General features: G+C 41.3%; 1 protein-coding gene and 1 long non-coding RNA gene across 4 annotated transcripts in view; one reads left to right on the forward strand and one right to left on the reverse strand.

The window, feature by feature from the left end:
* The window catches only part of LOC142109336 (uncharacterized), a 133,756-nt gene that overhangs the window by 67,607 nt on the left and 41,756 nt on the right, over positions 1 to 24,393 (forward strand). The gene's annotated exons all lie outside the window — the stretch shown is intronic.
* On the reverse strand, positions 759 to 22,670 carry LOC142109025 (interferon-induced very large GTPase 1-like). Its single transcript, XM_075193022.1, has 3 exons — positions 22,577 to 22,670; positions 18,203 to 18,260; positions 759 to 8,349 (listed from the first exon to the last, which is right to left on the reverse strand). Exon 3 carries the CDS (start codon positions 8,345 to 8,347, stop codon positions 1,103 to 1,105), a length of 7,245 nt encoding a protein of 2,414 aa, XP_075049123.1. The 5' UTR covers positions 8,348 to 8,349; positions 18,203 to 18,260; positions 22,577 to 22,670; the 3' UTR covers positions 759 to 1,102.

The following is a 24,393-nucleotide window of genomic DNA, read 5'->3' on the forward strand; positions in this document are numbered from 1 at the left end:
CTTATTGTACTCAGCCTACACATGCCTGTCCCCATTATGCCTCTCCAGGCAGGCCCGGCGCTCCCATTAGGCAAGGTTAGGCAATTGCCTAGGGCACCGGGACCTGCAGGGCGCCTCGAAATTAAAAAAAAAACGGAAATCCACGGGGAGGAGAGGAGGGAAGGGGCTATTGAATCTTACCTGCATGAAGCTGCTCCTCTCTGCTCTGTCTTATCCCCACCGCTCACTGACAGTGACAGGCCGTGATGATGATGTCATCATCATGGCCCGACAGTGTCTGTGAGTGGAGGGGAGAAGACAGAGCAGAGAGGAGCAGCTTCATGCAGGTAAGTTAAAGAAAGACATGGGGAGGGGTGGGGAGGGAAGCGCAGCGGCGATTTTTAAAGGGGGGGCGGCGATTTTCACACTGCCTAGGGCGCCAAGGACCCTAGCACCGGCGCTGTCTCCAGGTGTAAGGAGACACAAGTCAACAATATGCAAAAATGTATCTTCGTCTAACTCTAAATTAGCCCCAGTATATACTAAATGAAAGCAAACATCTGATTGGTTGTTATAAGTTGCAGCACCCGCTTACTGTACACCAGTAAAATGTCCCCACCTTTGCTCTAGATTATCACATATTTGGTAGTTTACACATAACATTAGTTGGGGACATGCGCAAACATCAACCTAGAAATCAAGGAGACATTTGCACTGTATGGAGCTTGTCCATAAAACATTTTTGAGAATATATTAAATAAACCAACAATTAATTTACAGAATTGTATTTATATATTTTATTTATATAATCATGGTCACAATAATAATAACCTCCATTTATGTTTGGTTTTTTTCAAAATTTAGTCATTCATGAGAAATATCCTATGTTCCCTGAATAACATTTGTCAAATACAACAAATACATCAAATACAACAGTTTGGATATAAAGTGTTTCCCAACAGTCCAGAATGTAATATTGCTCTTGGACCACTGCAACAGTTTATAATAATACCGTTAATGCAATATACTATAGCATTCTATACTGTTTTTATTTGCAATTGGAATGCCAAATCTACACAAATCCAGCCAGTTTGGTTTTATGTTTTTGCTTTTAGAAGTACATTTAAACTTGTTCTTTCAGCTTAGCCATCACCTCCTTTTTAGTAATTTTTTCCCACTCAGCTGGAATTTCCCCTCTGTTTTCAAACTTTAACCCATAATCATTTTCCAATTTAGTTCGAAAGTGGCTCACATACCACTTCCAATAGGGCTGAAACGAGGTGTCTGGAGTGATGCTCCAGTTGGCATAATTTGGTCCAATATGTCTGTAATGTTTATAAGGGATTTGAGTTGTTCTGTCTAGAACAAGGCAAGTCTCTGAGCTAACAAGGTTGGAACATATATCAAGGACAAATTCATTGGAATAGATCCATGGAATACCAGTTATTGCCTGAGAACGGTGGAAAGGCACAGAGTGATCCCCATCATGGCCAGGGATGGTGTTGGTGCAAATTGCTCTACAGAAGGGACACTGCTCCCAGCAGCCACACAGCTGATTGGTCAATATTTCATGAGGCTTATTTTCAAAGCAGTCAAAATTGGTTGTACCCAAATCCTTTTTGAAAGTGTCTATTGCTGTATCCCAAGCTGTACACATGGCTTCCTGAATGAACTCAATATCTTGAATTTCCTGGTGCTCAATGCTCTTCAGGTCAGCCCTTGAAAATGTCACAAGGTCTTCAATTCTGTTGTAGAAGTCATCAAGCCACTCGGACACATTGCCACTCATATTTTTAACAAATTTGGTAGATCCACTTATACTCAGAAGAACAACTTTCTGAAAATGATCTAGGCTAATGTGTAAAAAGTCCTTCAGTCTATGTGAACCTTTATCTAAGCAGTAATTCTCAACACATTTCTTAATAAAGCTACTGAAAAACGTCTCTGGGAAATGAAGATACTGTCTGTATTGCTCAAAGTCTTCCTGTTCAGCCAAGTCAATCAAAATGTAGGTTTCAAGCTTGGAACGATTACCACTGAAGGCTGGGTAATTGCAAGTCATCTCATCAACAATTGCAAGGGCTGTTCTGTTATACAATGCCGGATGTATTGCTTCAAGCAGCTTTGAACATAGAAAGTCTGCAAATGTTTTGATCGAGGCAGCCCCCTGGCAAGAAATTTTGAAACAATTAAAAAACTCTTCTCGTTTGCTCTCAAGAATTAGCACAGGGTTATTGGATCTCTGGAAAGCCTCATGCATGGATCTAAAGATAGGCACTGCCATGCTGCAGAGATATAGTGATACATCAAACTTAAACAATGTGGTCAATGTAAATTTTTTGAACATCTTTGAAGATTTAATTCTTTTTATTTTATCAGTTACTTCATTTATCAATGCATGGAAGTATGCCTCATTATAATCTACCCTTTCTTTTTGTTTTTTCTCCAGATACTCCTTTACTTCCATGACCAGGTCATTGAACACTAATTCAATATGCATCGTATCAGATTCAACCAGTTGATAGGTCCCCCCCAAAAATCCTTTCTGTACGGCAACATGATTTGATAAGTCAACGGAGAATAACTTCCATTGGTTGAAATTGTTGAGTTTGTTATTCATTCTAGGCTCATGTTTGAAATACTGCAACAAGATGTCCTCAGCATCTGCCATAATGTTTGGTTCTTTTGCATGTGGGGTAGTGTTAGTTATCTCAGCAACCCACGCTTGCCATAGTATATTGAAATGATTTCTCAGCTCAGATTCCTCTAACCCCTCATCTTTTATGTCGAGTGCTAACTGCTTACTTTTTCTAAATAATTCTTCTTCATAACCGGTGTGCCTCTGCTTCACTATATACTGACTCTTTATTAGTCTTATATGTTCTGTTCCTTGCCTTTTTGTTTCTTCTATAAGCTCATTCTGCAGACTGTTCAATCTGTTTTCAATGTTGGCTTTCCACTGAATCAATATCTCTTTGTCTTTATCTTCATTGAAAAACCTTTCAAATTCTTCCTTGACAGACTCAAACTTTTCTTTCACCTCTTTCTCAACATCATTGTGGCTCACTGAGCTAATGTCACCTTTCTTGATTCTGTTGTGGAGTTTGGCCTGGAGCTCAAGAAAATGACGTCTCAGCTCCCAAGTCAGCTGCCGGTATATGTTTTCAACTTTACTATAAGCAGAAATTTCTAGAGTGTTTTTAAAACTAAAAACAAAGTTCTCATTTCGCAAAGCTGACCAAAGGTCCTCTATACGGATAATAAATTTGGAAATGCTCAGAATGCTGTGAGGATCTCCTCCCCTAGGACGAAGTATAATATCTTTCACTTTCTGGGTATCCTCACTGTAGTGAGGGTTAGGGGGAGCCATCGGTGGATTTCCCTCCCACAAATGAGCAAAATATTGAATGTGATGCTTTGCATCAAATCTGATCACTTCACTGAAACGTTGAATGTTACACAGCTCTTGCTCGGCTGCCAAAGCTGTCATCTTATCCAGTTCTGCCTGGAGGTTTCTACGTCCTTCCATATTTTTGTCAAGAGCAGTTAAATCTCCTACATTTTGGTGCACAAAAAGGCAACTGGAAGAAAGCTTCACTTGCTTCATCCTAAGAAAAGCCTGGACAGCAATTTGGAGAATGTCTTTGATCTCGGCAGGGTTTTCTCCAAATACATTGATCAATGTCATGTTGCCCACACCAATGACAAATGTCGCCAGTTCATTATCATGATTTAGGGTTGATTGGTTTGATAGCTCCATGGCTCTCAAACCTTCAGTATCAATAACCAGGATATATTCAAAACCAAGTTCATTCTTTAACTCATCAAATATTTCAATAAGTTGCATAAATGCTCCTCGTGTACATCTCCCGGCACTAACGGCAAACTGCAAACCAAACATTGTGTTGAGTAGAGTTGATTTTCCTGAACTCTGGACTCCGAGTACAGAAAGAACAAATAACTTCTTATCTCCTATAATCTTAATTAATTCATCTAATACAGCTTTTATCCATTTTAAGGATACATAACAAGCATCTCCATCCATAAGTTCAATAGGGTATCCAGAAAGCATCATATCAGCAGCAATTTTAGGAAGCTCATGGAAACATTCATCTGTATGCTGCAAATCATGCAAAGCTTCATATGTTTGTCCAACTTCTCTGAGGACATGCTCGAGACCAAACATATAGGCATTCATCTGTTCTGAGAGACCCTCCAGACTATCTTGTATTGTTTTTACTAGTTCACTGTCTTCCAGTTTGTCTGATTGAAGTTGGGTCCACAACTTATTGTACACCTCTCGTAGCTCCAAAACACGGTCACAGGATAGTTTATCTATGAATATTTTAAACCACTGTAAAAAGAACAGTTTTGATGTCTTTGAAAGGGATTTCAGCGTAGTGATGAAACCCTTTATGAACTGATTTTGGCTTGCTTTTTCCAACTGGGTCTGCCTTATTGACTTTTTGTCTGTCTCAATTTTACTACAGTGTTGCTCAATGCTTTGATTCATCTTGTTCTGAAGGCGAGTCAGCTCTTTGTCTTTTTTGCACCACAAATGCCAAAGGTGTCCCGAAAGAGGCAATAGTTCCTCCTTGGATTTCATTATATTATTTTGCTTTAAAAGGGACAACATAGTCTGAGCGTGATGTTTGCCTTCTACACATTCCTCACTGTCTTCATCCACCAGGAACCCATATTGTCTACCTATTTTGGCGCAGTCCTCAAGACTACAAGATGTAGCAGGGAAAGCCAACAAACGTCTGAGAGAAATGCTCAGGTCCTCAAGAACTTTTGCTTCATTCTGATTTTTAAGGCCAATTAGCACTTTCTTGCTTTTTGTTTGTACATTTACAGACATTTCTTTATCTGGAAAGAGTATTATCAATGGTTTTTCTTTTAACTGATTTGTGGACATCATTTTGCTAAAATCATTCATGTCTGACTGGGAGAAGATAATTACATTAATTGAAGAGATTTCTTGTAAGAAGGCAGCTTGCTTCTTATGTTCCCGAGCATCCCCTCGCAGGTTGACAAAAGCGGTACACTTATCAAATTGGTCAGTATCCTTTCCACCAGGGCAAAACCAGAAGATTTCAGCCATCCCATCCATCAATATATGATTCTTCACGCTGCCTTCACAATTCCTATGGAAGAAGATGTCATGTTTGTGCTTGCTCAACAAATTGTTCAATATTTGTGATTTTGAGAACTGAGATGCTCCCAACCTGGTGAAGCAGACCATTGGAACATCAATTTCACAGATCAGCTTTTCTTCATGTTTTATTGTTTCAGTATCTAAAATACTTTTTTGTACCTGCCTAAAAGCCCACAGAGGTAGTTCTATTTCTGAGTCATAAGGTCTTGGTACTATGAAGGGCAGTGCAAACTGGCACATGGACAACTTAGAAAAAGTGTATTGTCTCATGAAGTCATCTGCACAGTGATAAATGGCCATCAAGAGGTCCATGGGGTGTATAACATCCTCCTTTGTTGATACTGTGTGTATCTCTTTTTCGGAAAAATAATTAAATAAGTCCTCAACTGTATCAAACATACTGATGTCCCCCTCCGGAGTACATAGAACTTCAGAGCTGTTGGATTCGCTATTGTCCTTGCAAATTAAGTACCTGAATCGATAGTCTAATTTCATCAACATTTGCATAAACTGCAAGGGGAGATCACTCTCTTTTTGTGCGTGATTCAGCAAAGATGTGTGGACTACATGAAAGTTCCTCCTACTCAATCCTCTAGGGAAATATTGTTCTAGTCCTAGTCTCACCATCAGGTTGGTAACATTTTCTCTGGCTGTGGTCACTTGGGCTTGAGATTCAGTTGTTGGTGTAACAACTTGGTTGGTTACTTGACACACAGTTTTCATTTCTTTTAACAAGTTTTCTGTATTAACTTTGATGGTGGCTTCATAATTTCCTGATCTCAAATGGTTCAAATCCACAATTAAAGATTGTAAATCACTGAATCCACTGTACTTTTCTAAAGTATTCAGAATCTCCTGTTCTAGAGAACCTTCCATCTTCTCTGTCATGAGCTGTAAAAGACCCTTTTTTTCCTCAATAGATTTGGGCCTCTTCTCATCACCCACTGTCAGTCCTGCTGCCAATATAAAAGCTTGGGCTCTGTAGACTTGAAGATTTCTGAGATTCGTATACTCATCATATAATTGTTGTGTCTTCTCCACCATGAAGTTGACCTCTTCCCACTCGAGACAATGACGGAAATAGTTGTCCTGCACAGAGTAACCAACACTGCTTGCAGCACAAAGCACCAGCAGTTCTTCCTCTGTTTGTTCCATGTGTCTTAGAGTTTGCACAAAAGAAATAATATAAAAATTAATCAAGCCAGTGACATTGACTCGTGCACTGTGATCTTCCTCCTCAGAGTCAACAGTTGAACTAAGTTGTGAAAGATTGTTTTGTGCCTGGGAGAGGAAAAAAATGAATGTTGAAAAATCAGAGATGTTGGTATGTTGCTCTTTCTTAGATGGATATAACCAATTAATTATAGGAAAATATGAATCTACATTTTTACTTGAATATGTAAAATTTTGGAGAAGATGTTTTAATTGACAACGAATGACAGATTCATCTGATTTGGAGTTTTGTGTGTAAGATTCTATAACTTTTGCTAAGAAATCTTGTAGTTCTTCATGAGGAAGACAAACATTTAACCAAACATGGAAGTTTCCCGTCTTTTCATTAAGACGTTGTCTAAAATCAATTAATATTTTTAATTGTTCCTGTGCGGAGGCAACTTCCCAAGATTTTATTCCAGAAAGAAATAAACTGGCTTCATAGATGGCAGTAGAGACATTTTCGCCAATCAGCAAGCTGTAGTGTTGATCGGTGATGGCCACATAAATGTCTTTTAGATTTTTTGCCACTTGGTATACATTTTTAAAATATTCCTTGTGGCCAAATAGTATTATTTCCCACACAGGAATAAGGCAGGAGCCTCGATCGATAACACTCCAGGTTTTATTGCTGGCTTCAAGACCTGATTTCCATTCCTTGAGTGAGTCCACAGTCAACGGTCCTCCAGTTTTTGTCACAAAGAGTTGAATGTCTGTCTCAAATGTCATCTTCTCTTCTTTTTTAGATGATTTGTTTGCATCTGTATTTGCAACATCAATACTACCTGAGGCAGACCAAAGACCAGAGTAACTTAAATCCACAGAAGTGTTCAATGATTTTGAAATCTTATTTTTAACTTCCCCTATCATCTCTTGTTTAAATCCCTGGGAGGTAGCTGTCCACCAGAATATTCCTCCAAATTGGAGGGGCCCCTGATTAGCATGAGAGCCAAATCGACTGAAGAAACTTTCATGTCGCTCCCTTAATAAGTTGGACTTTTCTGCTGCATTACAATGTTCCTCAAGTTCCTCAATTGTCTTCAGCTCGTTAAGAGCTGCGGTGGAGAGACGGAGCTGCTCTTTAGTAATGTAGCAGGAGGCCAGTGGTATGTAGTTGTACTTGGTAGTAGACATATATGTACGCTCAGTATGGGACTCTTGCCTTTGTTTAGAGATGTTGATGGTGCTGTGACTATAACTGGCCTCAGCTTGAAAACCTCCAAAACCACCTTTTGCTGCAGTGGCAAAACTACGACCTAACTTCTCCATAGATTTGTGGAATGTTGATTCTGCTATAGAGGATGAGAATTCTTTCTGTTCAAGCACAGGCCTCTGCTGAGAGGCAGTAAATGAGATGCCCTTTGGGACAGCAAGAAGCTGCTCACGTTTCTTTAGAATATCTTCTTGATTCATCTTCACGTATATTCCTTCCAAGGCAAGGCCTCCTGATGCATAAAGCAGAATGTCTTCATCAGATAAATGAGTAACACTGGAATGTACCTCGTCCTTCACAATCAGTCCCTTGTGCACGTTTTCAATATGTCCTGACAGTGACTCATGTAAAGGGTGGGATGATCCGCCACACATTTTCTTAGCTTTCTGTAGGGTCGCTGCTTTCAATTCATCTGTCTTATCAAGGCGACTTTTGGTTTCCATCACCATTTTTTTAGTTTCTTCCAATCCTTTCTTAGCTTTGTCTTGGTTAACCGCTATTTGTTTGGCTTGTTCACCCCTTATTTCTGTCAGAGAAGCCTGGGGATCTTGTATGTTTAGCAGTTTTTTAAGTACTTGTTTTTCCCAGGGCCATTTTGCATGGTTTTCAATTATTGCATAATCCTCAGCTCCCATGCATTCTAAAGTCTGGGCACTTTTTACTCCAATTTTGTGGAAAACTTGGAGCCATTTTTCTGGGTCGAGCCCCACTTCTTTAATCTTTTTGAAGAGGTCATTTTCAGTAGAATCGTCAACTCCTCCAGACACACTTGGCCCCTCAGCCATGGCTGCAAAACACAGAGAATTATATTTCACGAACAGGGAATTTAAAGTCAAGTAATAACCGAGCTATTCAAAATATATAAATATTATTCTAAAATAAATATGAATGATAAAAATAGATCTATGATATAGAACAAGAGGTATAGGATGGACTCACTATATTAAAAATGCAGTATTTATTTATAACATATAAGATGCAAATAATGCTATAGAAATGGAGATGTCACAATGAATTCAAAAGAAACAGGATTGCAAAAAATACACTTAATGCTATAAAATGTACCAATGACAGTTCAAGGGGGGCTAAATATTCAATGTATAATAAAACACTGATTTCCAAAACTAATAAAGCTGTGAGTGGTATAAGTGTCCAGTTTCCAACCATATGTAATGTTATAATGTTTAAGGCCTATGGCATAGTAGCCAATCTCCCTGGATGTGGCTGCAAGAGAACACAGGATTGTTGGAATGGTGCAGAAAGCACCTTGTTCAACTGCCAAGCAGATTCAAGCTGACCTTCAGACACAAGGTACGCTCCATTCGTTGCCAATTACGCAAAAGCTTTGAGAATGACACAAGTATTGGTTTTTACAAAGTTTGCTGCTTCAGTGTTTTTAGATCTTTTTGTCAGATGTTGCTATGTTATACTGAAGTAACATTACAAGCATTTCATAAGTGTCAAAGGCTTTTATTGACAATTACATTACGTTTATGCAGAGTCAATATTTGCAGTGTTGACCCTTCTTTTTGGAGACCTCTGCAATTCGCCCTGGCAGCTGTCAATCAACTTCTGGGCCACATACTGACTGATGGTCGCCCATTCTTGTCTAATCAATGCTTGGAGTTTGTCAGAATTTGTGGGGTTTTTATTTGTCCACCCGCCTCTTGAGGACTGACCACAAGTTCTCAATGGGATTAAGGTCTGGGGATTTTCCCGGCCATGGACCCAAAATTTTGATGTTTTGATCCCCGAGCCACTTAGTTATCACTTTTGCCTTATGGCAAGGTGCTCCATCATGCTGGAGAAGGCATTGTTCATCACCAAACTGTTCTTGGATGGTCGGGAGAAGTTGCTCTTGGAGGATGTTTTGGTTCCATTCTTTATTCATGGCTGTGTTCTTAGGAAAAATTGTGAGTGAGCCCACTAGCTTGGCTGAGAAGCAGCCCCACACATGAATGGTCTCAGGATGCTTTACCGGTGACACAGGACTGATGGTAGTGCTCACTTTTCCCTCTCCGGACAAGTGTTTATCCAGATGCCCTAAACAATCTGAAAGGGGATTCATCAGAGAAAATGACTTTACCCCGGTCCTTGTTATGACTCGCCGGGCTCTCTGTCAGAGTAACTAGATAGATAGATAGCTAAATAGATAGTTAGTTAGGGATAGGTAGGTAGTTAGGTAAGTTAGATAGCCACTGGGTGTTTAGATAGGTAGTTAGTTTAGTTCTTAGATAGATTAGTTTAGGTAGATCAGATAGGCAGATAGATTAGATAGGTATTAGATAGGGTCAGTTAGGTCTGTTCTCTGTCAGAATCTGCCCTCAATTCATGCTGTCATTTCTATATTATGCCTCACCTGGCCAGCCTATTTCTCCTACCTCATTCACCTGATTTCCTCATTATCACCTGCAGCCTATTGGTTCTGCTCTCCTTAAATAGCCGGCTAATCCTCTGCAGGATTGCCGGTAATACGTTTACCATTGTGTTCTGCTCCCCTGTGTTTTCCCTGTTACCTGTTCCTGTTGTTTCCTGCCGGCTTAGTGTATCCCCGCGTACCAGACCGTTTCCGTTCCTGTTTACTCTTCATTGGATTTCCCTGTATACCGACTCGGCTCTGCTTTGACTCTTCTCCTGTGTTGATATCCCATGTACCAGACCTGATTCAGTTCCTGACTATTCTACTATCTACTCACCAGTTCCAGTCAACTATCTCCTGGACCCCGGTAAAGTCGTGCTCCCAGGCATGACTCCGGCGTGATCTGCAGCTCCTCTGCTCATCCTAACCTTATACGGAGACACAGCCCCTGCAGCATCTCTGCGCTCAGATTTCTACAATCTTCCTCTGGCTCCGGACTCAACCTTCCCACAGGTACTTTTGACTGTTTACATATATCACTGTGTGCCTGTTATTGTAGTTACCCCTGGCAACCGCATAAGAACTCTTTTCCTCAAATCTCCAGACTCTCACCGGTACTGTGGGTTGTAGTTACCCCTGGCAACTGCCTAAGAACTGTTACCCCTAAATCTCCGGACTCTCACCAGTACTGTGGGTTGCAGTTACCCCTGGCAACCACCTAAGAACTGTTTCCCTAAAATCTCCAGACTCTCACCAGTACTGTGGGTTGTAGTTACCCATGGCAACTGCCTACGTTCAGTTTCATATCTTTGCCTATCACTGCAAGTTCCATTCCTTTCCGGACAAACACCAATACAGAAGTTGCTGTGTAGCAGGGGACTTCTCTATCAGTTTTTTTCTATATTTATTCCTGTGGCCGCGAGTGATATAACAGTCTTGACACCATCTACTCGGTGTCTCACCTGACTCCCTCCTGCACTTCCTACTCTACGGCCTTGGTAACTCTATTCCTGTGTTCTCCCCAGCCAGTGCACATCTCACGGCCCTCTGTCTGCATCCAAGTCTGTCCTCACCACTAGGGGCAACATTAAACACCAGACTTTCGGAGCAGTCTCTGGGTTTTGCTATACTGGCTGGAGGGGTTCCTAACAGTCCTCAGCAGTCCCTGTACCTTTTGCAGAATATCAGTCTGTCCCTGATGTTTTTCCTGGAGAGAAGTGGCTTCTTTGTCTGCCTTCTTGACACCAGGCCATCCTCCAAAAGTCTTCGCTTCACTGTGCGTGCAGATGCACTCACACCTGCCTGCTGCCATTCCTGAGCAAGCTCTGCACTGGTGGTGCCCCAATCCCGCAGCTGAATCAATTTTAGGAGACATCCTGGCGCTTGCTGGATGTTCTTGGGCGCCCTGAAGCCTTCTTCACAACTACTGAACCTCTCTCCTTAAAGTTCTTGATGATCCGATAAATGGTTGATTTAGATGCAATCTTACTACCAGCAATATTCTTGCCTGTGAAGCCCTTTCTGTGCAAAGCAATGATGACTGCACATGATTCCTTCCAGGTAACCGTGGTTAACAGAAGAAGAACAATGATTTCCAGCACAGTGTCCTAGTGGTTAGCACTTCTGCCTCACAGCACTGGAGTCATGAGTTCGATTCTCAACCATGGCCTTATCTGTATGGAGTTCGTAAGTTCTCCCCGTGTTTGCGTGGGTTTCCTCCGGGTTCTCCGGTTTCCTCCCACATTCCAAAAACATACTAGTAGGTTAATTGGCTGCTATCAAATTGACCCTAGTCTCTGTCTGTGTGTGCGTGTGTGTTAGGGAATTTAGATTGTAAGCGCCTGTGGGGCAGGGACTGATGCGAGTGAGTTCTCTGTACAGCGCTGCGGAATTAGTGGTGCTATATAAATAGCTGATGATGATGATGATGATGAAGCACCAACCTCCTTTTAAAGATTCTAGTCTGTTATTCAAACTAAATCAGCTTGACAGAGTAATATCCAGCCTTGTCCTCGTCGACACTATCACCTGTGTTAAGGACAGAATCACTGACCTGATGTCAGCTGATCCTTTTGTGGCAGGGCTAATATGCAGTGGAAAAGTTTTTGGGATAAAGTTCATTGTCATGGCAAAGAGGGACTTTTCAATTAATTGCACTTCATTTGATCACTCTTCATGACATTCTGGAGTATATGCAAATTGTCATCATAAAAACTGAGGCAGCAGACTTTGTGAAAAATAATATTTGTGTCATTCTCAAAACTTTTGGTCATGACTGTAAATAAAAGGGGGTTATATGGGGGCTGAATTTTGTCAATGCCATTTCTTTAAAAAAAATGTTTTAAAAGGTTGTGCAGTATTAAATTATGAATAAAAACAGGTCCTGTCTTACTAACAAAGAAGGAATTGTGGAGGCCAGTATTTGGTCTCCATAATTCTTTCCCTGTTAATATGACAGATCCTCTTTTTATTCAGAATTTAATAATGAGTTAAATTCAACTTATGTTTAGAGGAATTTGTGATATATTTTATCATTCATAGGGGCATATTCAATTGTCGTCGGAAACGCAGAAAATCTCGCGGTAATAATGCGCGGAAAAACCGTAATTACCGAGCTGAAATCCAGTTTTATCGCGCCACGGAAACGGCACAATTGAATATGCCCCATATTCTCTTTTAATATAATTTTTATACATTTAAATAGGTGTGATACAAAGTATTATTAGCACTGTTTATTTCTGGTGATTAGTGGTTTATTTAGGGTGGATTAGCAGTCATGGTTTTTACAGCTGCTTTCTTTCTGTCTTTCAGTTCTTAGGGTTTTTTTTGTTTTTGTGTATGTTTGCTTATTGTCCACACTTTCCATAGAACGACCTAAGTTTCAAGATTTCACAGACGATCACCCGACTTCTAAAACTGACAAAGCGAATTGAATAATTTCTCTATTTCCTGGGTGCTGTAAAAAATTGCTCACACAGAAACAGGAAGGTGGCAGTGTTCTTGTCAGTCTCCAGTGACATTGCTTTGTGCCATTGCTCACACAGAAGCAGGAGGGGTAGCAGTGTTCTTGTCACTCTCCGGGCTCCAGTGCCATTGCTCAGTGCTATTGCTCACACAGAAACAGGAGGGGTGGCAGTGTTCTAGTTAGTCTCCAGTGACATTGCTCAAATAGAAACAGGAAGGTGGCGGTGTTGTTGTCAGTCTCCAGTGACATTGCTTTGTGCCATTGCTCACACAGAAACAGGAGGGGTGGCAGTGTTCTATTTAGTCTCCAGTGACATTGCTTTGTGCCATTGCTCACACAGAAACAGGAGGGGTGGCAGTGTTCTATTTAGTCTCCAGTGACATTGCTTTGTGCCATTGCTCACACAGAAACAGGAGGGGTGGCAGTGTTCTATTTAGTTTCCAGTGACATTGCTCAAATAGAAACAAGGGGTGGCAGTATTCTTTTCACTCTCCAGTAACACTGCTCTGTGCCATTGCTCACACAGAAACAGGGGTAGCAGACAGTGATCGTGTCACTTTCCTGTGTTCAGTCACTTTGCTGAGTGCCATTTCTCACACAGAAACAGGGGTAGCAGACAGTGATCGTGTCACTCTCCTGTGTTCAGTCACTTTGCTGAGTGCCATTTCTCACACAGAAACAGGGGTAGCAGACAGTGTTCTTGTCACTCTCCAGTGCCATTGCTCACACATAGACAGAAGGGGTAGCAGTGTTCTTGTCACTCTCCAGTCTCCAGTGCCATTGTACAGTGCCATTGCTCACACAGAAAAATGTCATGTGTAAGAGCCGAGCTGGAAAAAAAGCAGTAAAACAGTATAAGAAACTGTATGTTCAGAAATGACACAAATCCCTGAGGAGAGTCTATCCACGAGAGCTGTATCTAAGCCTGACCTTTCTGATACTGCACTCATAAAGAATCCACCTTTCACCATTTCTGCAAATGTGTGGATGAGCACCCCAAGTGTAGCTGTTATTATAGAAACTGAGTATGCCACTTTGGATTTGCAACAGGATGAGGGGTATATTTGTGTAGCTGACGACGGTGCTAATGAGGATGTTGATGATGATGATGATGATGATGATGTTGTCTGTGTAAGTCCTGCACCAGTGGAAGTATTTCTTACCAGTGATAAAAAGAAGGCAATTGTCATGGGTTGGGTACGGCTGGACGATGATGGAAAATCCGACAGCGAGAAGACCTATTCATGTAGTTTTTTCATTAAATCGCTGTTTTCTTGCAGGTCTTCTCGCTGTCGGATTTTTCGTAGTCACGGAAGCGATTACCACTGATTGTCATGCTTGGGCAAAATATCCACCTCCTATGTGTGGAATTATTTTTACCCAAATCCTGACAGCAGTTGTCTAGCCATTTGTAGTATTTGTAAAGCTACAGTGAGTAGAGGTAGGGACCTTAACCATCTAGGAATTTCATCCATGTTATGACATTAGAAGAGAGTTCATGGGAAGCTTTTGGGAAAATCAGAAACTTTTACTAAAAAAATAACTACAAGCAGTCCAGCATCAGCTAGCTCCCTTCTCTCAGCTAGATCCCAGCACTTGCAATCTACACCGATATCTTCCTCATTAATGTTCTCACTAGTGATCGGAGTTAGTCCTGTATCCAAGTTGCGAAGGCGAGATGACTCTTCCCCTTTCCAGGATTCCTCTGAAGAATTCTTAAGCGTTAGTCCCGCTGCTGCTGCTGGTGCGGGTGGATGTTCATCTCAGAACCAGATCAAGAAGAAGACTACTAGTAGTTTACAACAATTGGCTGTTAAACAATCCTTTGCAAGAGGAAGCAAGTATGAAAGCTGTTGCACAGCGGATCACAGGCGCCATGGCGACTATGCTAATATTAGATCTGCGTCCAGCATCCACAATTAGTGCAGCTGGCTTTAGACCGTTAATTGAGGTCCTGTGTCCCCGTTATCAAATTCCATCTTGACACCATTTAACTAGACAAGCAATTCCTCACCTGTACCAGAAGGTTAGAAAAAAATTAATTATTAGGCTACAAAATGCCATTCTACCCACTGTACACTTAACCACAGATATGTGGACAAGCGGAACTGGGCAAACTAAAGATTATATGACTGTAACAGCCACTGGGTTGGTGAATCACCTTCAGCAGCAGGAACAGCAGCAGCATCTATCAAACAACACCAGGGGGTAAATGTATCAAGGTCCGATTTTTTTCAGCGTGTTAAAATCGCGGAAAATTGCAGGTGATAACCCGCGATTTTAGTCCAAAATTTCTCAAATGTATCAAGCTGCAATTTTTACCCTGAACTTCAAAATCGCTGGACATCTCTGGCGCTTTGCTGAGATGTAAAACACTACCGTGTTACCTAACTCTCCTGTGTTGTAGCAGCGTGTTGTATAAACCCATCACTGTTACACTGTTCTGCAATACAGCCAGAGCTCCAGCAGCTGTAAAAAGTGTTAAAAATAGATCAAAGTAAAAAAAAAAAAAAAAAAAGCGTGGGGTCCCCCTCTATTCAGTATTAACCCTAGTGCTACCAGACTACTGGTGGTTCCGTGAAAATCAGGGAAAACTTTTGCGTGGGGTCCCCCCGATTTTAAAGGAACCAGCACTAGGCAAACCAGCCGGGGTTGGTGGCACTAAAGCAGGGGGACATGCGGCAGGGGTCCCCCTGCCATAATGACAACCAACCCCAGGCTGTTCAGTCTGGACTGGATTCCCTAGGGAGTGGGGTCCGCTGAAAAAAATTAGCGGGCCCCCCCTCTAGGGACACCCAGCCCAGTGCTGAAAGCACTAGGGCTCTTCCTACACCCCTGGGCAGGTGGGTGTAGGATAATAACGGCAAATATGTTTGAAAAAAAACCAGATGCCATTTTGTTTTGTGGAACTACAAGTCCCAGCCAGCCCGGGTGCCATAAATAGTGGGTATGCTGATATTTGTATAACTACAAGCACCAGCATGCCCATGGCAGCCAGGGCATGTTGGCACTTGGAGAACCGCAAGTGACAACATGCCCTGACGCCCACGGCTGGCTGGGACCTGTAGTTCCACAAAACAAAATGTTAAATAAACCACTACACCCTAGTTAAAACCACTAACATTTAATAAAAATAATAAACCCACAATAAAGACAGTAAACACCCTCATGCATACCATATATTTTTATTAAAAATAGTAAACACCCTATACTTGGCACAGATGTTCATCTTTCGTCAGCAGCTTTTAATCCAAAAATGGCTGTCACCCAAGTCCAAAATAAATTTGTATCCAAAGTCCCTGCTTGAAAAGTCCAAAATAAATTTGTAAATTCCAAAGTCCGGCTTGAAATGTCCCAAAAGTATTTGTATCCAAAGTCACTGCTTGTAATCTCTTCTTTCTTCTTGGGCACAAAGCCCCCCTTGTTGATTGCAGTCTTCAGCCAGGAGTGCTCCCTTGTTGATTGAAGTCTTCTTTGCTTCAGCCAGGAGGGCCCCATATTTGTAGCATCCACGATTCTTCTTGCTAGATTGAAGAAAAAAAAAAGCAGGACCGCTGCAAACAGCTTCTACTAGGTAGAAGCTCCGATGCACGATTTCACTGAACCAGCAGTGTCTGGCAGCACTAGGGTTAATACTTTTATCCATTATTTACAGTTTTAACAGCTGCCGGAGCTCCAGCAGTATGACAGGCAGTGTAACAGTGATGTGTTTATATAACACGCTGGCAAGCAGCGTGTTGTATAATCTGGCGTGTTTTAAAGCAAACTCTCCTGAGTTTGCTTAATCGCAGCTTCGTACATTTGAGACTTGTATAGCCAGAGTGACAAACAGTCGGGAGCTTGATCTCTATCGATTTTGGAAATTGCGATTTTGACAGAAACACAACTCTGGTGATTTTACATGAAATCTCTGCTTCATACATCTGCGAGAGAATCGCTGGATTTGCAAAATCGGACCTTGATACATTTACCCCCAGATCTTTCAGAGGCAGGCTACTCTGTGTATCACCAACTTCACGAAGAGGCATAACGCTGACAACCTGTTAGAAAAACTAAGGGATGTCATTGCAACATGGCTTATCCCGCTTGGACTCACCTCAGGATATGAGATTCTGATAAACGCCTACAATATTGTAAGAGCATTACAGCTGGGTGAATTCCATCACATTCCCTGTTTTGCTCACACAATCAACTTGGTGGTACCAGGCACTTCAGCCACAAAAGTGGCAGTCCCTGTCGCTGAAGTGCTTGGTTTGTTAAACTGTTCATGTTCTTTTTAACATATTTCCAAGGACACTTTCATCTTGCACTCTTTGACATTTAGGCCTTGGTCTATCAGTGAGAGTCGACAATTTAGGTGTCAACAGTATTATTATAGGGCTAGGAATATGGTTAGAGACAGGTCTAAGGATAGAGACAGGGTTAGGGATAATACTGTCTACATTTCAATTGTTGTCCTAATAATGCTGTCAATGTCATTATATTGTCGACTTTACAACCTTCTCTAATCTGCTGTCCATCAATCATATTATGTCAATCTGACATAAGGATGGGTGGAAGAGCCCAAGGACAATTACATCTTCCACCACTTTTATTTTCTGCCACTGCTGTGTGGTAATGTTTCCTAGATGTGCTATGATCTGCTGTGTTTTTGTGCCGTTGCTCTGTTGTTTAGCATCCAGCCAGCTCACTGCAGTCTTTGGCTGAAAGTGGATGAAAATAATATTGTGACCTGTAAGATGGTCAAACTTGAATGGAAATGACTGGAAATTAGTGTTATTGAGGTTAATAATAATGTAGGATCAAAAAAATAGCAAAATTATGTGATTTTAGCATATTTAAGCAATTCTTCAAAAAAATACAGATCCAAAATACAGGGGTCAGTGAACATCTCTAATAGAAATGCACATAAGGTAATGTGGTCTCAAGTTTTTTTGGCATCTGTATTGTAAAAGCATATCGGAAACTGTAAAAAGGAAGCGGCAGTTTTTTATTTATTTTTGTTTTCCATCCATTATTTTTTCATATATAACTTTATTTCATATATAATTCATCAGTTTTCACTTCATCCTTATTGACTCAATATTTTATGGTAGAGTTTTATAGGTAGAGTGAGGGTTGATACATTGTCTTATTTCTCCCCATATATAGGTCTTTATACAGGTAGTAGGCCACACCCCTGATCGTCCCTGACAAGCCCACAATTCACTATTGCCGCACAATTGATTAGCTATAGCTTCTATCCCATATGTCTCCCACAATGGCATGATTTGCAATTTGGTTACATCTAGAATTATATGTAGCGCCTCACATTACCTGAAATCCTTGTATCAGCTGCCACAGCACATAATACCCATTCCTTTAAGAGTCTAATCTGCAAGAGAACAGAGAGTGAGCAGGACAAGTTTTAACTTAATTATTTATTATATATTACAGTCACTTTCATGAATTAAAGGGCATTGACCACCTTTATCTTGTCTGTTGAAATGTCACCGAATACTTCCTTCCCCAAAAGAAACTGACTCCTTCTATTCTTCCAAACTTATTAATGAAAGCCAGTCGTGCTGGATGCTTGGTTGGCCAACAGCAACAAGTAAAGAGTGATTTGCATATATTTACACAGTTTTTGATTTTGTTACAAAAGGCCTCTGAGCATGTGAATAACTTCTGTTATAAGAAGGTTCTTACTGCATAATCAAAAAAGTATGACATACATTTCACATCATCCTCTGTCAAACCCACATATCCCAATAATGTCCTTCTCTTGGCCCGCTATCCAAGCTCTCCTGCGAATGTAAGATCTGTCTATCTTTTGTTCTTATTTAAACTTTGCCTGTAATGTTATCAGAATTTGTTATTTTGATAAATTAATACCACTAATGGGCCATTGAGAGGAATGTCGTGCAATGGGCGGCTGCCACTATGGCCACCGTTATAGATTAATGCCTGTGCAGCCTTAGGGGGGGGGGTCTGACAGTGCAGTCCGGTAGCAGCCTATTGGTCCATGCAGTCACATAGCTCCGCCCACAATCTTTATTATATGGGACCATAGGAGGGTGGGGCTTGGGTATCATTTACCCCCACCATAATGGCCACCAACGGCCCCCAAGGTACCAGCACCCTATTTTGGCTCCCAAGGATGCAGATCACATAAACTACCTAAGAATGAGGATTTCTTTAATTCCCAGTTACTTAGTTTAGTTTTAAGCATCTGAAATCTGTAAGAGACAAATAATTCAAAAATACACTCACAGCTGACGCTATGCAGAAAAATATCAATATAAAACCGCCAACTATCTGTAGTGATAGAAGCTATTCAGAAGAATTTATTTACAGAAGGCAAATACAGCTTTGGGTCTGCTGCCTGCTGTGTCAGGAACCTTCAGTCCCTGAGCAAAAGCTTTCCACTGTGATAGATGCCTTACTTTCAGCACACAGGGGGTCACCATCTATAGTCACACTGGGCCTGATTCATCAAGGCTCGTCCAATCTGACGGCTGTGTATACATGTCCTGTTTACAATGTGCTGCAGTTCAGTTGATTATCTCATTATTGCATACTTAAGTCTCTTAATGACCAGCTGCTGGTGATGATCTGGAAACACCTGAGGCTTCTTACCTCAGGCCTATATAAGACGGCCTATTGTAAGTACACATTACCAGTCTACTGAGCTAGTGTCTATAGGCCAGTGGTCTGTTCCAGTAGTCTTCTGGCTCTTGCTTGGCTATGACCTTTTGGCTCTGAACAAAAAACCCTTCTGAATCTACTACACCCCTGGCTTCTCCCTGGACTGCTCTCCTGGCTGAAAAAACTCCACTGCAGAAAACATTCCTGTACCAAAGAGCAGAGACAATTATTGTTTTTCCCCATTTGAGACTGTCTATATACTTCTGTCTGCTACTGGAGTGCACCAGTTCAATATGGTAACATCTTATATTAACATTTTGCCACTGGAATTCACCATTTATTTATTCACGGCCTTACAGCCTCAATTTAAACAGATGCAAATTTGCAAAATGACCAAACTTGCACAGGCGGAGAAGATGTGAAATTTGAAAGAGCCCCTAGTTGTGCTTTTGGTTTTGCTGAGCAGTGCAGAGTGAGGTTTCGTTTTGTGGAAGGTAATTAATATGAGATAAAAGGGGTAATTATGGCCCAACATTTGAAATACAGGACCAATCCTAGGAGATAATGTGAGCAAGGTGGTAAATGGTAGCGTAAATCCTCTTAGTGCCGCCTAATAACTGTTAATGTTCAACTGCTGCTCTGACCAAATTTGTATTTGGTCAGAGCAGAGGTCTGACCAAATACAAATCCCTTAGAGGTATCCCTTATGGACGCAGTGTGCAAAGGAAAGTGATAGTCTAAGCGCACTGGAAGAGTATTGTGAGAGTTTGTGGTGTATATCTGAAGAAATGAGACGAATAATGTAGTGATGTAGAACACATTGCTCTTCTGTAATATCCGGACATCTCTGAGTAAATAATCAGGGTAAGGTAACAGACAGCGGCTTCTAAATGTCTGTTTCCTTTGTCAAAATATATTAACCCTTTGTTAGCTTTCACAGTGGTTTGCTGGAACACATTTAGACTAAACAAAATATAAGATATTAGAATAGATAATGACAACCTTCACATATTCTTTTCCTAATTTTCCAGATTAGGCTATAAGCATGACACAGTAAGGTAGGATGGTCCAGGGAAATCTCTGAGTTGTCCAGACCACGTCACAGTATGATCTGTGAGTCTGTGCATTGTGGCTGTCAATGTTTGTGAGTTGTTGCAAGGAAAGATCTGTGCAATGTGATTGGCAATGTTACAAAGTAGCGAAAAGGAACTTTATTTTTTTTTTGTTTTGTTTTGTTATTTTAAAAATATAAAATTAAAGGAACAGGTTCAATTAATGTTCCAAGACACAAAATGATCTTCTCTATTAGGTGAATCAGTCCAGATGATTGCAGTTTGAAAGTAAATGGGGAAAACCAGGAGCAGAGAATTGTGTGTGATGGGTCATGTTGGAAGGTATGAAGTATATTCCGCGAACAGGGTTGTTTATTTAATAATCCAAATCATTCAGCCTCGTTTATAAAGCGCACTTTATGCGCACAGCAAAAGCGATTGGATATGCACAGGTGTGTGTGGTCCGCCCCGCTCTGCTCTTCTTCACATTTGGTAGAAGACTCCACAAATTAGAAGTTGCGTCAAAGTCCACCCTCCTACCACTTTATTACAACCCCTTTGTTTGAATAGAATGTTTTCAGCTCAGTTTACCTTCAGTTTCGGCATTATATATCTTAAGGTTGAAGGGATAGGGGAGATTGTTCTTTCTGGAAATTATAGTTTAAAATACAATGCTGCAGATTGTGAAGAAAGTTGTCATTAAATCCAACTTTTAACTCTTTCTTTTCCAAGTTGCTCATCTTACAGAGAACATGGGATTTGCTTCTGTTACAAGTGGCAGTTTTATGTGCATGAAGCTTTAAATTACAATGGGCAAAGTGCATCTAGAAATGAATTTTTCTCTTGCTGAAGGTGTAATATGTGTCCCATTAAACGTATCTCACTAGACGATGAAGACCACCGGCTCTACATATGTGCCCCTGACATGTTAATATCTCATTCACAAAATTAAATCTTGTTTTTCACAGCTATGCAAACCAGTGCATAGCTGGAAATGTGTGGGAGCGCACACCTCAATTATACCAACGTGTTGTTAAGTTTAATGTTTCTTTACCTGCGTGTTTAATCATTGAACGATCCTGAAGTTTAGGGTCATTAATTCTGTATAGGTCTTATCATGCAGATTATAGCTCTACATATTATGATTAACCCTTCTCTCTCTGTCATACTTACTCCCAGCTGATCTACTTAAATCAAGTCCTGTACCAAACTGCTGCTGAACCCCAATTACTGCAGCTGTCTCTTCCCCTCTCCCTGGGAACAACTGGGACCTGATTCATTAAGGAAAGTAAGGAAAAAAAAATGAGCAAGTTTTCTCACAGGCAAACCATGTTACAATGCAAGGGGTGCAAATTATCTTATTATTTTGCACATAAATACTGACTGTTTTCATGTAGCACACAAATACTTCATAGCTTTATTTTTGTACTGAACTTTAAAGCTGAGCTAGGACATGCCCTACCCCAATTATAAATCTGTCCCCGCATTTAAAATTCACCTCCCCCCAATACGACTTGGTTTTACAAAGGTGCAAAGTTACTCCTCATTATTCCTTTACTTTCCTTAATGACTCAGGACCCTGGTCTGCATTTTCCTGGCACTCGGTCCTCTCTCCTCTCTCACCTGTCACACGGTCGCTTAATGACGAGAAGAGGACGGATTAGGGTGTCAGGATGTGCGAGTGAGTTCCATGCGATGGAGTGAAGATGACATTGGGGTCACCAGAGCTGCGGTTACAGTTTGGGACAGTAGAGGGGACAATAATGAAGGTAAGTCGTCCAGCAGGATATTTGGGTGTAGAATGGCTGAAAGACTGGACACCGAATATTAACATTGAATTTACAACAGTAAATATTATGACTACTGTAAAGTATCTACACTAAACAGACACATTCAGGGTTAGTAGAACAGAATGGCAACTTGTAATGTATTCAGTCTGTTCTGCATATCGTATTCCTGAGCGTTCAGCAGCCCCAACACATGAGATATTCTGCAGAAGGAGAGCACCCACCTTTATCAGCGCTGCCTGGATAACGTCTCTCTCCTGGGTATTTCCCTGTGTGCTGCAAATCCTAGATAGAGTCAAAACATTTATCCAGGGTGTTTCCCTTTTAGACTGTAGATAAAATACTTTCACTTTCACTATAGGCAGCTCCCACACCCTGTGCGTGACTGCACCCTGTAGACAAGTTTCTGCCCTTAGAGGAGAATCACTGTGATAAACCAACAATGTTTATATACATTCCTGTGTTATTAGATGAAAACATAGGACACAATTAAATGTATTTTTCACTTGTCTCTAATCCAGACATTAACATAAAGGTGCAGGCCTTAAATGAGGGGCAATCACATAAACCTGTAGCAGATTAATTGCACGGGGTGACAAACTTGATGGTGGGGCTGATGCTGGGGTGGCTTAGGGCTATTAATTGAATATGGGGCCGAGTTTTGGGGAGGAGGGCTATTTATTAAATGTGAATATTATTTAATGCTGGGGATGATTGTTGGAAATGGTTATACATACTTGCCAACTTTGGCAAGAGGTACTCCAGGAGATTGAGGGGGAGGTAGGCGTGTTGGGGGCGGACACATAAATTACAACAGGGGGCGGGGCCACAACGATGCACAAATTGCCTCATACGCCCCGCCTCCTGCCTCTTTAATATAGAAGAATTTAATAACTGGGAGGTTGCCCTGCTCTCCCAGGAGTCCGAGAGGACTCACAGAAATTCCAGGAGAGTAGGCAACTATGTAGTTATATTTATTAAATGTGAATGCTATTCATTTATTGCTGGGGCTGTTTGGAGGGAGGGAAATAGGTTTATTTGTTAAATGGGAATATTATTACTTTAATGTTGGGGTTGGTTGGAGGGAAATAGATCTATTCATCAAATGTGTACTCTTATTTTAATGTTGGGACTGGAGGGAGCCCTAATTATTGTTGGTTATACCTTTGGATGTTATTAAAGGTGTCAGCGCAGTTAATGTGGATGTGAAGCCACAAACTCTTTCTAACTTAAACAGATTGCTGTTTATTGAACTTGAACAACAGATGAATATATGCAGGTACTCACAGTAGTTGTAGTAGTACAGCCATAGTTGCCTACTCTCCCGGGATTTCCGGTAGACTCACGAATTTCTGCGAGTTCTTCCAGACTCCCAGAAGAGCAGGGAAACCTCCCGGTTCCTAAATACCGCTATATAAAAGTGACGGGGGGCTTATGAAGGGAATCCCGTGTCATCATTATTTAACCCACCGGGCCCCACCCCCAACACACCCACCTCTCCCGGAGCACCTCTTGCCAAAGTTGGCAAGTATGAGTACAACAGGCAATCAGTTTATGCAGGTGGGTATGCACTTATACACTTGTATGCTGTTATGCAGATGGTTCTTTAATACACTGATTTATATTGTGGGCACAGATTCTCCTCTTATATTAGGGGAGCCTCCAGTAACCTTATAGTGTGCTTTGAGGGGCTTATGGATATTGATCTACTGTACTTAAGTAACGGCGCAAAGCCGAACTTCCGGTTTTCCCCACTTTGGGGCATGCGCAGTAGCGATAACAGAACAATGGAGTCCCGCCCCACTTCCTCTCTGCTAGACCACCGGGGAATGCTGTGGTTGCCACAGCAACAGAGGCAGGGGATGGAGCGTAGCGCTGCCCATACCAACAATTATCAAATGTGGGTGCTATTGATTTAATGCCAGAGCTGGTTGGGGTTTTCTAAATTTCATGCACCCATTTCTTTTTCCAAATAGGGCCCCCAACATTTCAGGATCCAGACAAGCAGCAACTGAGCTAAAGACACCAGCAGCCACAGGTG

Source organism: Mixophyes fleayi, chromosome 12 (genome assembly GCF_038048845.1).
Source record: "Mixophyes fleayi isolate aMixFle1 chromosome 12, aMixFle1.hap1, whole genome shotgun sequence".
NCBI lineage: Eukaryota > Metazoa > Chordata > Amphibia > Anura > Limnodynastidae > Mixophyes > Mixophyes fleayi.